This window comes from Erithacus rubecula, assembly GCF_903797595.1.
Source record: "Erithacus rubecula genome assembly, chromosome: 19".
Classification (NCBI taxonomy): Eukaryota; Metazoa; Chordata; class Aves; order Passeriformes; family Muscicapidae; genus Erithacus; species Erithacus rubecula.
Window position 1 is genome coordinate 9,961,369 of NC_136671.1, and position 15,242 is coordinate 9,976,610.

Below are 15,242 nucleotides of genomic sequence, written 5' to 3' on the forward strand. Positions count from 1 at the left end.
GTTCCCCGGACTCGCGGTACATCCGGGTGGAGACGTGCATGTTCATGATCAAGCTGCCGCAGTATTCCTCGCTGGACATCATGCTGGAGAAGCTGCGCTACGCCATCCACTACCGGGAGGATCCGCTCAGCGGCTGAGCGGCGGCACCGACGCCTGGAGGTGACTCCGTGACTCTGCCCCTGCAACCCCCTCAGATCCCATCCGGCTCCTCCCCTGGGATGGGCTCGGGGGTTAATTTATTTCCTGAACCTTCGTTCCCGTTACAGTAATTCCCGGAAGACTTCCATTTTGTATTCGTAGACTTTGTGGTGGACTGGTTCTTTTGCTGCCTTGTTTGTGGAATATTTGTAGGATAGTTTAGTAAAGACCGGTTTGTGTATAATTTAATTTGGGGAAAAAAAAAACCAAACCTTTCCACCTGTACATTTCTAATTTTGTAATCCACAATGGTCTGCCCCGTGCAAACACCACTGGCAGGGAGGGCGTTCCGAAGCCGGGAGCCCTCGGAGGGAAGGCTCATGGATCACTCTCCCCCAAGAGGTTTTTGAGTACAAAAATGCCAAGTTTGGGTGTGGGGAGGGAATCACTTTGTGGACAGGAGCAGAGCACGGGCAGGGTTTGTGGCACTTGAGGTTTGAAGCAGGAACTTTGCTGCCAAACTGCTTTTCCACCTTTCCACCACTTTCCTTGAAATTTTTTTAGACTCTGACCAAGCACATGGGGGCTGCCACAGGGAACTTGGGGGTTTAGCTCAACACTTCTGGGAAAATATCCAATAGAACTGTGAAAGGGCTGTGATTCCATTGGGTTCCAGCCCTAGATGTTCTTGACTGTCTGCTTTGCTTAGCATCAAAATAATTTATTGTAATTAAAATATGAGCAGAACAAAATAGCTTCTCTCCAAAGGGTGTAAGATACCACAGTCCATCCCAAATGGATGGACTATCCTATTTCCCTGAGCTCTCAGAACAACCAGGGGGTGCTCAAACACCTGGAACTCATTTTTGTACTCAAAAATCTTTGATCCAAGAGCAAATTATCCTAAAAACCTCTGACACCCGGCAGGAGGACGCAGTCACCTGTTGGAAGATAAAGCTCCTGTTTTGTGTGGAGAGCTGGGAGCCAACTGCAGAGCAGGAACAACTCCACGTTTCACTGCTGTTCTGGTGCTTCAGAGCAGCCCCTCCACAGGTGTCTCATCCCTGCCCAGGATTTCTGGGACACTCCAGCTTTGCTGAGGAAGAGACCATCCCGGAATCCATCGGTGCTGCCCGGGGGGCTCAGGCTGAGGTGCTGAACCTTGAGCTCGTGTCCCGTGGCTCTGGAACAGCTGCCGGGAATCCCAGATGTATTTATTGTACATTATTGTGAATAGTGGGAACGCTGAGTGCGTGGGACGCGGGAGAGGCCGTGTGAGTTTGGGATGGGTGTCCTTGTTCTTCCGTGAGCGAGTGGGAATGGGAATGTGTGTGCAGCAGTCGTAGGTATTCGTCGGCATCCGGAGTCTCCCAACCCCTGGTTAGGAAGCTGTTCCCCTCCCAATGCATATTGCCCTGTCCAGGGAACAGATCCGTGTAGGAAGAATATTTACTCTTGAATCTCGTCCATTTCTGGTAGAAGCGTTGATGTAGCTCAGAAACCACTCGGAGCAAGCGGGAACGCCTGGAGTTCACAGAGACCAAGGGAAGGGAAGCCCAAGGGGTGGCCTGGTCTGTTCCCATGGGGATTCCAGGCTGGGCTCTCCCTGGCTCCAGCTCCCAAGGCTCCCGTTCCAGCTGTGAGTCAGAAACTGCTGCTACTGTGTGAGTGCTCCCAGGGGAGGCACAGCCCAGAGGAGCACACCTGCACCGGAGCGTTACTTGATCCCTATTTATTACAGTTAATTATTTATGATTACAAATAACGAACTTCTCGTCGCTGCCGTTTGCACCTGGGGGTGTAAATGAAGCTTCTCCTACAGGACAAATGTCACACCAATAACCAACTTCCATCCACTTGGGTTTGTTCTGGAGAACAGGATGAGCCCCACAGGAGGAATTGTGGGAGTTTTTTGGCTTTTTTTTTTTTTAATTCCATGCTCCTGGGAAGGAAGTGCTGCAGCACCCCAGCTGTGGCTCAAATGGCCTTTTAATTAAAGCTTTTCTAATCATCCTTAATTCCTCGTGCTTTAAATGAACTTGACATTGTCTGTACTAGGCTTGTTTGTCAAAGCAAAGATTGGTTTGTGATGATTATTATTATTTTTTTTAATATATATTCATTCAGAATGTAAAATTATACTAAACAATGGAAAAACTCTGGAGCTGGGTATTAGTTCTAGCTTGGTGTGTGTCCATCTCGGTTCCATACACGGCATTAACCTGTAAGTGCTCTTGGCCATCGAGTGTACACCTGCATAAAGGAGATTCTTAACATCCCTGGAGGTGTTTGTGTCCTTCTTTGGGGCTGCAGGAGTGGGAGCTGCTGCTGGAGCTGCTGAGGCAGAGGAGGAGAAGGGGGACAAAGGGAGCTGCAGCTTCTCTGTTGAAATCTCACTTTTCTGGATTTGTGTTTTGCTTGGAACAAAACCCAAGGATTTTGTACCAAAGGGAAGCACAGCCACTGCTGAGGTGGTTCCTCTGGGATGTTCCTTGTGCCTGAGGCACAGCACAGGCTCTGCCACCTCATTCATTAATTATTTGTCATACTTAATGATTCCTGACCTATGGCACCCTGTTACCCATCCCAAACCTCAGGGACCAGCTCTCTCATTCCCTGATCTTCCCACAGCCTTTCCCCAGGAATGGGAAAAACACAGGTTTGGTGTCCCCCTGCTTTTAAATACCTTTATTCTTTTCTTGTCAAAATAAACACATTTGGTGGGAGCATCTGTAATTGTCCTTATTTTAGGAGGAAGTTCCCTCCAGCCATCAGTGGGCCCTGAATGTTCAGTGGGATGGAGGTGGCAGCTGAGACAAGGCCTTGGGCACAGCCATGGCTCATTAGCCCTGCCAGTGCCATCTGCTGCACCTCCTTAATTGGGCTGGTGTTACCCAGGACCTGCTGCTTCCCAGAGTCCCAGGGATTCCAACAGGAGCTGAACCCAGGGCAGGGAGTAACAGTGGGAATGGATCCTCACCAGGTGGGGCTGTGGTCCCGTGTCACCCCAGGGGACAGATGGCACTGCACAACAGTTTGGAACAGCATCAGAGAAATTTTATTCCAAGGAATTTAAAAAGCTCTTTAACTTGAAAATGCAGCACTGAGAAGCCTTGGAGCCCCAACCCTCAACCCTGCTCGGTGTGGGACAGATCCAGAGCACCAAGTGCTCCCTGTTGGTGTCACCAGCTGTGCCTGAGCACCCCAGGACAGGACACACCCAGAGCCTGGGGTGGCACAAGGAGCCCACCCAGACACACAACTCAGGTGAGGCCCAAGGTAAGACTCAATTTGATGCCTTGGTGAGGGGGGGTGCTCAAGGTGATCAGAGACATAAAAACCTGAAGTTTGCTCTCACAGATTAAAAACAGAGATTTAGAAAGTGGTCACTGCCTAAAAATTGAAGCTCAGTGTTAGAAGTTGCTTGTGCTTGGCCCAACGAGTCTGGCAGAGCCTGGGAACAGGGCTGGGCTCTCCATGATTTCCACAGGCTCTGGCTCACTCCTCTGGGTGTCCAGCTGCTGGGTTCTGGGCTTTGGCCTTAGGGGAGGGGGAAAAGAAAAACGCTGGTTTAAATCTGACTTAATAAAACACAAGAGGGATGCAAAGAGCAGCAGGAGCTGCAGCCTCACCTTGGAGCCGCGGCGCCGGAGGTCACTGCGCCCGTCTGGCAGCCCCAGGCTCCTCCCTGCCACGGTGCTGGAGCTGCACGACAGGGACAGGGACAGGGACAGCTTCAGAGCAGGACAGCCACCCGTGCTGGATAAACACAGGACAGCACAGCAGGGACACAGGGAAGGGAGAGGCCCTTGTGCCTCCTCTGGCCCTGACCCAGATGTTTCAGCAGCAGAACCAGCTCCTGTTCAGAGCCCAGGTGAGAGCAGAGCACTCCCATGGACAGGTAATGAGGCCTTACCCTACATTTTATCCCAGTGACCAGTGGGTCTGTTCTATTTTGAGGTAAAAGCCAAATTCAACTGGGTCAGTCTGAAAGCCTTTGAAAACCCTTTCAGTCACAAAAGCAAAGGGGAGCCAGATTTGCACTCCAAGAGGAACAGACCAAAAGGCAAAGGCATTACCTTGGCTGGGCTGGAGCTCTGGAGGAGCTGGAAGTGAAGGTTTCTGCCTGGAAGTGAGCGGCTCGTGCCCGGGGTGTCCCAGCTGCAGAGTCACCTCTGTCCTTTGGTGTCCCCTCACTGCCATTCCCCTTCCTGGGCTTGCCTCCACCTGCTCTCCCTGGAGGGGACAGTGCTGCATTCCCAGCCTTGGCCACCTCTGTCCTCAGCCTGCTCCCTGCAGCAGGGCACAGCCCCAGCTTCCCAAAGCCTTCTGCATGCCAAGGAGAAACATCTCCTGCAGGGACAGGAACAGAGCTCAACAGGGACTTCAGCATCAGGAACAACCCCAGCATCCCAGTGATTTAAGCCTCCCTCCCTAAAGCCAGAGCAAGAGCCCAGGCTGGGGATTGCTGAGGCACAGCAAGCAGAGGAGCCCAGGCTGCGCCCTGCCCACCTTGGTGGCGGATCCGGCGCTGCGGCGGCTCCCGGCTGTCCCCGCGGGGCGGAGCTGCAGCGCCACCTGTGGGGCTGGCAGGGCGCAGGTCACAGTGGTGCTGCAGCGGAACACAGAGAGGCTCACCCGGGTGACAATGCCCGAGCAGGGAATTGTTACTGTGGAACCCCAGAATGGGTCAGGGGAAAAGAGATCTTCATGCTCAGCCAGTTCCAGCCTCCTGTCAGGCTGGACTGGGCTTGGAGCAACCTGGGCTGCTGGACGTGTCCCTGCCCATGGCAGGGGCTGGGATGGGCTTCAACATCCTTTCCAATCCCATTCTGGGAGTCAGTGATAAGCTCTGAAGTTTTATCAGACCTCACTGATTGTGCTGAGCCCCCAGGAGAGGAGAGGCCCAGAATAACCAACCCAAACTTCAGCAGTGTGATTGGACAAAGAATGTGAATGAACCACGACACAGAGTGTGGGTGAGCTCAGCATCCTGCCATCTTGTAACAGCAGCAAATTCCAGAGGATTCTTGCCTGGGCACACCACTCCCAGGGCTGGAGTCTGTTCTCTACTTCCCCTCCTTATGCTCCTCTCCCCCCTCAGCTGACTCATCCAGGGTTCAACTTCATTTTCTGTGTGACTCAAACATTCTGATTGTGCAACTTCAGGCCCTTTTGTTTCATTTTATTGCAAGAGCTTTCAAATTAATCCAGCTCTTTTCAGGAGGAGCCTGAGTGTGGCACAACCCTTCACATGGATCCCAGAGCTTTCTGTGGGAAGGTCTGAGCCAGAGACAGCTCCCTGAATTCCTGGAATGTGCCACAAGAGCCCCTGGACAGCCCCCAACAGATCCTGTCCTGTTCAGTACCTGGTGATGAAAGAGAATCTCCTCTTCCAGCTGGATGCCACAGAATTCACATGGAATCATGATGTCTCCTTCTGCCTGGACAGCCTGGGGCTGGGATGAAGGGACACTCCTGTGGCTGCTGGAGCCCCCAGCACTCAGACCACTGTATTCCCATGGATTTGGAGAACTCCTCTTACTGAACGAGGCAAAGGCACTTGCTGGGTTACACCCGGTCTGTCACACAAACAACACAGAAAAATCACCTTTCCTGAGGAGCCAGGTGGGCACTGAAAACCACTTTCCTTGGCAAAGACCCAAAGGCCAGAGTTCTCTCAGTGTCACCCACACCCTTCCCTTCCCAGTGACAGCCACACAAAAGTCATCACTGCAAGCCCAAAGGCACAAGGAAGTGCCAAACCTGGTGAAGGATCAGATCTTCAGCAGGACACAGCTCCTCACAGAACTCACAGGGCAACATGATCATCTCCTTGTCTGCAGGAGAAGGAAGGATTAAGTTCTCTGGAGTCTGGTAAAAAAAACTCATTAAATCCTTTGGTGCCATTTCTCCTCTCACAACAAGCTGTACTCCAGGTTTTTCCCAGATTCTCCTTCCCACCATTTTTACTTCTACAAGAACCTTGTTCCAAACCTGGGCTCCCACCAAGGTCAGAGACCCACTACTTTTAATAAGCTTTTATTTCTTCACTTGCTGCTTTGCTTTAGGAATCAAAAAACCTTATTTTGACTTTTTAAGATACCTAGCTAATATTTAACATTCCAAATCCACATTTTCCTTTTCCCCTCCCTCAAATTTAAGGATAAATCCCCCCACAACAATGTTTATACCTGTTTTGCTGTGGTTTGATGTGCTGAAGGACCCTGGAGAGTCACAGAAGATGTTGGACAGGTCTGCTCCACCAAGATGGGCAGATTGTCCAGGCTCTTTGGTGTAGTCATATTCCCAGAAATCCCTGGGAAAGTCAGCTGCAGTGTTATGGTGAGGATTATTCTCACTTTGCAGGCTGAGGGCCAACACATAGTCCAGCTCATCATTCCAGTCTTCAGGAAGTTGGGAATGGAGGATTTCAGGTCTCTCTAGCTCATCCCCTTGAAAAGACAAATGTTGTAAATTTGGGAGAACATCAAACCTGCCACCAGCAGCTCCCTCTGGACATCAGACTCAGCTCAGGGTTTCACATGTGGACTTTGCTGGAGTTCAGCATCTCAAAGCCAAGGGCACCCCTAGCAAATCCAGGAGCTTGGAGAAAAATCATGGCCCAAATTACAGGGAGCAAACAACTCCAGTTCAGTTTTTAAGCCAGGTACTTTTGAGACAAAAAAAACCCCCAACCAACCCAAAAAGGAAGCAACTGCGATTTTATCCCAGGCACCCCAGCACTCCTGGCTTATACCTTATTCCATGGGTAAACATTCTCACATGGGGCCTCTGGAGGGTTTACTGTCCTTTATTTCCACAAGGAAAGGAAAGGAATCACAAAATCTCACACCTGGACCAGCTACCAAATGAGCAGCCAGTTCTTCTTCCTTTGTCCACTTTTTCTCTCTTTTTCTCTCTTTGTGTTGCTTCTGCAAATGCCCTTAAGGTTCTTGTCCTTAGGGGTTGTATCTCTTGAGATTCTGTCTTTAGGGGTTCTGTCCCTAAGGTTCTGTCCCTGGACTTGTGAACCTTAAGGGTTCTGTCCCTAAGGTTTTGTGCCTTACGAGTTCTCTCTCTTAAGGGTTGTGACCTTGAGGATTGTGTCCCTAAGGCTGTGTCTCTTAAGGATTCTGTCCCTGGAGTTGTGTCCCTTAAGGGTTCTGTCCTTTAAGGATTCTGTTCCTGGAGTTGTATCCCTTAAGGGTTCTGTCCTTTAAGGATTCTCTTCCTGGAGTTGTATCCCTTAAGGATTCTGTCCTCAAGGTTCTGTCCCTGGAGCTGTGTCAATAAGGGTTCTTTTCTTAAAGTTCTATCCCTGGAGCTGCCCCCCACACCGCTCCAAATCTCTTTCCCCGCTCTGGCTCCTCCCAAGCCCATCCCAGTACCTGCTCGGCGCGGGCTCCGGGGGGCTCCACCCTCGCCGCTGTCCCGGGCCGTGCCGCTGTCCCGGGTGGTGCCGCTGTCCCGGGCCGTGCCGCTGTCCCGGGCCGTGCTCCTGCCCCCGGCCGTGCTCCTGCCCCCGGCCGTGCCGCTGTCCCGGGCCGTGCCGCTGTCCCGGGCCGTGCTCCTGCCCCCGGCCGTGCCGCTGTCCCGGGCCGTGCTCCTGCCCCCGGCCGTGCCGCTGTCCCGGGCCGTGCCGCTGTCCCGGGCCGTGCCGCTGTCCCGGGCCGTGCTCCTGCCCCCGGCCGTGCCGCTGTCCCGGGCCGTGCCGCTGTCCCGGGCGGTGCCGCTGTCCCGGGCGGTGCTCCTGCCCCCGGCCGTGCCGCTGTCCCGGGTGGTGCCGCTGTCCCGGGCCGTGCTCCTGCCCCCGGCCGTGCCGCTGTCCCGGGCCGTGCCGCTGTCCCGGGCGGTGCTCCTGCCCCCGGCCGTGCCGCAGAGCCGCGGGTGCTGCGGGAGCTCCCTGCGCAGCACGTGGCGGCCGCAGCGCGCACAGGGCTCCGTCCTGGCCCCGCAGAACAGCTCGTGCTCCTGCAGCTTGTTGAAGGCCAGCGGGATGTCACAGAACTGGCACAGCACGGGCCGCAGGGGGCACGAGGATGCCTGGCAAAACACACAGCATCACTCCTGCCATCTGCACAACTGAGCTGTCCCAGCCCTGCAGCTCTCTCTTGTGTCCTCAGCCACATCCCAAGGAATAAGCTGCAATAACGTGGGAATGCACCAGCGACCACAGACTTGGCAGCTGAAGCTCTTCAGACACTCAGGACATGATTTGAAATCCCCCAGGGTCGCACAGGGCTTTCTGCATTCGGGTTTTAGGTACAACCCAAAATTCGGTTGCATTCCATGAGCACGGCTAAAATCCACATTGGTTTTAGGGAACAGACTCACACCTCATTTACTGCTCAACAAGAACTGCTTGGACACATTCTGTACCCCACACTGAACAACAGCTGAGGTGCCTTTCAAAAGGGGTTAAAATAGATAAAATATGTGATATTTGTAGATGCTGCACTAATAAAACATCATTTGCTTTGCACACACACAGGCAGGATTAGCTGCTCTCAGGGTTTAGAGCTGGACAGATTTCCAAAGAAAATCCTTTTTCCCTCAGCAATCAGCAGGCTGAGGTGGCAGTTCCAGAGTTGTCTCCAAAGGAGCCCACAGGAAAGGAAGGGATGACATTTATAACAAGATTGTCTGTGACAGCAGCCAACTGGATTCAGAACTCAGAAAATCCCACTCTGGCCTATTTTAGTTTATTTTACAGGCTATTTTTAAAGTCTGTTTGGACAGATTGAGTTATTAAAAGTCACATAATGGCTCCAACAGAAACATGAACCAGTAAAGGAATGAAAAAAAGTCAATCATATTTTAAATAGCTATTTTTCTACTGACAAGGACAAAAAAAAATCACCAATTATCAAAATACCCCTTTGACATGAAGCCCTGAGTGGCTCCAAGACTTTAGGGCAGTTTCCCATCCCTTCTCCCAGAGGATGTGAGTTTAGGAAGCACCACTCAGTAAAAGGATGCACAAGCCCCAGGCTGGTACTGGCTGACAGAAAGGCTCTGGAGTCAGTGAAACACCAGAACATCCCCCAAGGGTTCAACAACATAACTGAATTATAAATAATATAATAATATAAATAACAGAAAAACCACCAACCTCATGATCCTTCAGGAGGCTGTTTTCCATCTTCATCCTACACTTGCAGGTGACCTACAGCAAAGAGAGCTCCTTAGAGGAATCTCCACAGAAATGAGCAGTTTCAGAGCAGAGTTGTCTCTCACCTGCACGTGTTCAGACTCAATGTGGTTCTTCATCTCTGACTTTGGGATGGAGTCACTGCAGTAGGGGCATATTTCAATGTTTCTTCTACAGTGGATTTCATGGATGATGAAATTGACTGCAGGAATATCCTTTTTGCTATGAGAAAGTCGCTGAGGTTACTGAGCAGAAACACACTGACAACAAATCAGAGCAGTTGTTCACAACAAAAAAATAATGCTAAGGAAGATTTCAATGAATTCATGGTTTAAAGTGAGTAGAGAAAGGCCCAGCCAGGCCTCAAGGTTCCAGCAAAGGTGAATATTAACAGATTTAACATGCAAAAGTCATATTGCTTTAAGATAAAATCCAAGTGGATTTATTTATTTATGTGAAAGGTAAATCTTGCAGCATAAACAAGTTATCACCAGGGGTTCAAATTCATAAATTAGTCTGAGAAGATAAAAAAGTTTCTTCCTGAAAATAACTTGGCTCTGAGAGGTCAAACAGTGCTTTGGAAAGAAGTCAAACTCTGCTTTTTTATACCTGACAGATTCTGTTCCAGGATAATGGAACCATGGAATGGTCTGGGTTGGAAGGGACCTTAAAGCTCACAGGGACACCTTCCACACAGAGCCCCAGCACTAACACCACTACTCTGCACCCCAAAATTCCCCAACCTACCTCATTTTATCCCAAAATTCTCTAATTCACCTGATTACTAAGATGCTCATTTTCTGTCTTGAAACCAAAGACAAAAGGACCAAAAGGAACTGAGGCACCTGGAGCTCAGCCCTTACTCCTGCCTCAAACAGGCAGCATCATTTCTACATGGATCATTCCTTTTCCCACAAATCCACCTTGAAAACACCTACATTAATTTTATAACCTTTTGTTTGCTAAAACCACAGCTGTTCAGCTCTCTCTGCTGCCAGATCCCAGGCAGCCAAAAGCCTGGCAAAGCAACAAAGTCCAACAGCAGCGACTGAACTGTGCAGACCAAACAAACCAGGCTGATGTTGCAAGAAACTCTTAATTCTTTTGGGGGAAAATAACTGCAGAAAAAGTTAGTTTCTTTAGCTGCTTGTATTTGAGAGACAATTCGTGAGGTGACTCCTGGATTACCAACGCTGGGGCTCTGCAAAGAGGCGTAATCAAAGAGAAAACCTTCCACAACAACACTGCCTACCCTCCTATGTTTATATTTCTGCTCCTGAGCCACAGAACTGCTGAAAAAAAACTTGGAATCGAGTGCTTTGTGCGGATCTCACCGAAAACGGATTTTGATCCGAACGTTTCGGTTTCTGTTCAGTCCCCTGTTAATCCAGAAGGGAAATCCGACGCCCAAATGTTTACAGAAAGGCCGTGCGCTCGTCTGCGGTATTTCGCAGCATTTCAAGGAATTGTTCCCCGATATAACGGCGGGGAGGGCCCGGCCCAACCGGCACCGAGTCCGGCCCGCCCCTCATAGACCCCGGCCCGGCCCTCACAGACCCCGGCCCGGCCCTCACAGACCCCCGGCCCTCACAGACCCCGGCCCGGCCCTCACCGACCCCGGCCCTCACAGACCCCGGCCCGCCCCTCACAGACCCCGGCCCGGCCCTCACAGACCCCCGGCCCTCACAGACCCCGGCCCGGCCCTCACAGACCCCGGCCCGGCCCGGCCCGGCCCTCACAGACCCCGGCCCGGCCCTCACAGACCCCGTCCCGGCCCTCACAGACCCCGTCCCGGCCCTCACAGACCCCGGCCCGGCCCTCACAGACCCCGTCCCGGCCCTCACAGACCCCGTCCCGGCCCTCACAGACCCCGGCCCGGCCCTCACAGACCCCGTCCCGGCCCTCACAGACCCCGGCCCGGCCCGGCCCGGCCCTCACAGACCCCGGCCCGGCCCTCACAGACCCCGGCCCGGCCTTACCAGTTGCCGCAGAGCCGGGACTCGGCGGCGGGCACGGCCGCGATGGCCATGGCTCCGTGCGGTGCCGGGCCCGCTTCCCTCACAGCGCGGGGCCGGCGGGGATCGCTGAGGTGCCGGTGTCAGATGCCGATCTGAGGTTCCCCGGCCCGGGTCGGGTCAGGTCAGGTCGGTGCCGATCTGTGGCGGCGCGGCGCGCGTCGCTGGCGGTGCCGGGTGCGTGTACCCCGCTATATCCCGGTGAATCCCGGTGAATCCCGCCGTAGCCCGTCAGTCTCCCGGGGTGTCCCGCCGCCCCGCAGCCCCGCCCCGCCGCCCGCTCGCCGTTGCCCGCCCCCGGCCGCGGCTGCGCGCTGCGTTCTGCGCTCTCATCATGGCGGCGCGGGGCCATGTGCAGGACCCCAACGACCGCCGCCTGCGGCCCATCTACGGTACGGCCCCGCCGAGCCCCGCCGCGCCCCGCCGCGCCCGCCCCGCCGGGCCGGGGTCCCGCGGCGCCCCCGGGGTGCCCCCTCGGCCTTGGGAGGGGAGCGCAGCCCGGGGAGCCCCGGCCGGAGGTTTTTGCGCTGTTGCGGAGGAGCCGGGAGTGGATTCGTCCCTGAAGGAGCGGCCGCGGGTGCCCCGGAGTTGTGTTGGATGTTGTGGCACGGAGCGGTGACGCTGTTGGGGGAATTAATTGGGAGGCAGGAGAGAAGTGGAAGGGGACGGTGGCGGTAGGAATTGTCCGGTGGCGTTGTGTCCCCGAGTGTTTCCGCGGGTGTTCTGTGCTGCTGGGGTTGTTTCAGAGGTTGTAGGCAAAGCTTGGCTTTATGCAAATATGGAGAAAGAAAAGGAAAACACTTCCTCGGGCTACGATATCGTTTCGTCCCTAAAACCGAAGACTTGATATTGAGGAAAAGGTTCTTAACTTTTTCAGCAGGGATAAAACCTCTCCCCAGAGAGCGGAGAGCTGTCGTGGTTTGGGGCTGGCCGTGCTTTGGGATCCTTGGGGATGGTGCAGTGCCGGCTGACTCTGGTGGGCTCCAGGGAAAGGGACGAGGATGGTTTTGTTCGATTAACAGAAGTCTTGGAGTTAGATTAATACCAGTGTTCGAGTTCGTTGCAGTTTGTCTTTATGTAATGATTTTAAGGTTTTTTTTCCTTAGTTTTCCATCCGTGCTGTGATTGACAGTTTCATTGATGTGCAGTTATGTTTGTCATAACCTGTGTGAGAAATGGTGTTAATAGAAAAATCTGAGTAAATTCAGCTGGTATTGAAGCAGACGATGCTGAGCATCTCGCCGTGCTCATTTTGGAGAGAGCTTTAGAATTCCTTTCTGCTCGTTCTGCAAAGGATTCTCTGCAGTGCTAGGTTTGATCTCAGGCTGTGGTGCTGCAGAACCCGAAATAAATCGTGTGATAAACACACAGCTTCCCCCCATCAGCAGCTGGGGAGTGCAGTGTGAGGTCCAAGGTCTGCCTCTGGATTTCAGAGTGTGCCTGGGTTTGTGCTGTGGTTCTCCAGGATTCCTTGACAGCTCTGGTGATCTTTGATCTTGACTTGTTCTCCCTTCACCTGAGGGTTCAGGTGTTGCATTTCCAGCCTTTGAACTTCCCCAACTGTAAACTAGCATAGGCTGAAGTTTATTTTCATTTAGCTCCATTTCCTTGGGAAGCTGCTTTGACTTCCAACAACCTGACCTGTTAGGAAGATCCATTCTCTTCATTCTGGTTTAGGGAGGTTTGGGGGGGTATTTGATTTACTTTGGGACTCCCAAAGCTGTGGTGTTCTTGGCACAACAGTTAATCCCAGTCAGGCAGCTCAGTGTGGGGGATCATTTGTGTGTCACTAAACTGGGTGACAGAGCTTTAAAGCAAGAAGCTGTTCCACACCTTTGAAACCTCTTCAGTGAGAAATCCCCAGAGTTTTAATGTTAAAGGTGACACAGAGGTTTTCTTAAGTTGAAATACCCAGTGAAGAAAGAGTGTCTTGTGGCTTCAGACTGGATTTCATGCTACAGTGTTTATTTTGGTGAGTGTGGAAAGGCTGCCTGGTGAGAGGTTTGCTGTGGATGGGCTCTGGAGCCCAATTAATTCTGCTTTAAATATACAGCATCCACCTGGCCATGGGAGCAAATGTGGAAGCTGCTGAATATAAATCTGTAAGTCAGAATAGATGCTCAGTTTGTGCTGGGGATTTCCAAGGGTCACCTCTCAGTTTAAGAGTTCTGGCTCTTAGTGGGAATGACAGGTTTGATGAGGAAAAGGTGTGTGATTTAATTGCAGTTAGCTGTCAGGAGAGAGGCCAGAGCAACCCCTTCCTCCCCCTGGCACATGAGGGGCAGCAAAGCTGCTTTTGGTGAGGAAGGAGAAATTTTTGAGGGAAGGGGAGCACATAGGGGTCATGTCCTGGTCTAAAACTGCTTCTTTTAAATTGTGTTATAACATGAAGATCAATCTGAAAATTGTAATTACCAGCTCAAGAAGGAGAAAATGATCTGGAGATGGGTTTTCTGCAGCTGAAGTTTCACTGGATAGTGGGATATCCCCCTAGGAAACATTGATGCTTCACAGTTGTGTCTTCAAAACCAGTGTGGTGGAAGGGTAGTGGTTCTCCAGGGGGACAGGTTTGCTCTGCTGAGATATGGATGCTGTGGACAAGTGTTTCCCACTTTGCTGGGGTGTGTGTGTTTGTTTTCTAACCTCCTGCCTGTTAAGAGTCATTGAAAGTCTCCCAAAGACACACCAAATTAGTTTCTACTTGTCCTGCTGAAACTCTGGAGCTGCACTGCCAGCAAAGAGCTGGTGCTGCAGAATCCTCTCTATTATGGGTCTCTTTTGTTGCTGTAATGATCTGTGTGGAGTAATTACAAAAGCTTGTTTGTTTGAATGACTAAAACCAGTACAACGAGATGAATCCTTCATCCCTGAAATGACAGTTTCCTGAATGTTTGGCTTAGAGGAACTGCACAGGGAAAATGTGGTTTGTGCTGCTGGTGGGAGAGCAGGTGCTCTGTGGTAAAATTGGAGGTGGCTTTCCAGAATGGCCTTGGTGTTCTGGTGTGATTTTGTGTGTGCTCTTCCTCTGCAGATTATCTTGATAATGGCAATAATAAAATGGCAATCCAGCAAGCAGATAAACTGCTGAAAAAGCACAAGGACCTTCACTGTGCCAAGGTGAGTGGGGCTGGGGGGGCACTGGGCTCGTTCTGAGTCTCAGGGAGTTCCAGTGTCCCTTTCTCTGGGAGCTTCCACAGTGATTTCTGAGCCCTCTGGAATATCTCTGTTCCAGCTCACCTCTCTCTTGTTTCCCTGAAAATTTGTACAGACACCCTGATAGGGACTGGGGTGTTTGTTCCACCTGGGCTGATTGTCAGTACCACTCCAGGTGAAGTTGGGCTTTAAAAATGTGGGTTGGGCTTTAAAAATACCTCTTGGAGCCCTGGAGGGGCTTGGAGGAGTTTGGATCAAAACATCTCCTTGGGAGGAAATGTCTGAGGAAAACATCCCAAGGTGAACTGGTGTCCCAGAGAAGCTGGATTCCCTCATCCCTGGAATTGTTCAAGGCCAGTTTGGACCAACTTGGTCTATGGAAGATGTCCCTGCCCATGGCAGGGTGTGGAGCTGGATGATTTTAAGGTCCCTTCCAACCCAAAGCACTCCAGGATTCCATGATTTTGGAGGCATTTGCTTTTCTGCTTGTTTTTCTTGCTGTGCCCCTGTTGAGGGAAAGAGATTCTGTTCCTCCCTTTCCTGAACCTGTGACTCTCTGCTTTTCTCATTTCCCTGGGGGTTTCCCTTTGCAGTTCACTCCACTTCTACATTTTGAAAGCTTCTCAAGATGCAGTGAGTGTCATTGACCTGAATCTCATTTATGTCACTTTTCTCTGGCCAGTTAGTGAAAGAAAACAGAGGAAAATTGGCAGGACAGGTCAATTTGCAGCCTCCAGGTAGAGAAAACCATGTCGTGGTTTATTAAGAATCAAGTCCCCTCT

General features: G+C 51.9%; 3 protein-coding genes across 7 annotated transcripts in view; 2 read left to right on the plus strand and 1 right to left on the minus strand.

Annotated features, from left to right (window-relative positions):
• The window catches only part of HECTD4 (HECT domain E3 ubiquitin protein ligase 4), a 66,558-nt gene extending 64,141 nt beyond the window's left edge, over window positions 1-2,417 (plus strand). For all 5 annotated transcript variants that reach the window (XM_079322496.1, XM_079322497.1, XM_079322498.1 and 2 more), the window contains one exon: window positions 1-2,417. In XM_079322496.1, coding sequence (XP_079178622.1) covers window positions 1-137 — 137 coding nt within the window. In that variant the 3' untranslated portion in view covers window positions 138-2,417.
• On the minus strand, window positions 2,047-11,604 carry TRAFD1 (TRAF-type zinc finger domain containing 1). Its single transcript, XM_079322551.1, has 11 exons — window positions 11,272-11,604; window positions 9,379-9,514; window positions 9,254-9,307; window positions 7,926-8,184; window positions 6,333-6,593; window positions 5,905-5,978; window positions 5,508-5,720; window positions 4,651-4,750; window positions 4,218-4,491; window positions 3,771-3,843; window positions 2,047-3,678 (listed from the first exon to the last, which is right to left on the minus strand). Exons 1-11 carry the CDS (start codon window positions 11,319-11,321, stop codon window positions 3,637-3,639), a joined length of 1,536 nt encoding a protein of 511 aa, XP_079178677.1. The 5' UTR covers window positions 11,322-11,604; the 3' UTR covers window positions 2,047-3,636.
• The window catches only part of NAA25 (N-alpha-acetyltransferase 25, NatB auxiliary subunit), a 24,487-nt gene continuing 20,816 nt past the window's right edge, over window positions 11,572-15,242 (plus strand). Inside the window, exons 1-2 of the mRNA XM_079322518.1 lie at window positions 11,572-11,699; window positions 14,339-14,424. Coding sequence (XP_079178644.1) covers window positions 11,642-11,699; window positions 14,339-14,424 — 144 coding nt within the window. The 5' untranslated portion in view covers window positions 11,572-11,641. The remainder of the gene's footprint in view (window positions 11,700-14,338; window positions 14,425-15,242) is intronic.

Coding starts and splice junctions, on each gene's coding strand:
- TRAFD1 (XM_079322551.1), bottom strand. CDS start 11,321: ATGGCCATCGCGGCCGTGCCCGCCGCCGAGTCCCGGCTCTGCGGCAAC. Junction 8,185..9,253: donor GCCTCCTGAAGGATCATGAG/GTTGGTGGTTTT, acceptor GTGTTTTGCCAG/GCATCCTCGTGCCCCCTGCG. Junction 5,721..5,904: donor AAGATCTGATCCTTCACCAG/GTTTGGCACTTC, acceptor TTTGTGTGACAG/ACCGGGTGTAACCCAGCAAG.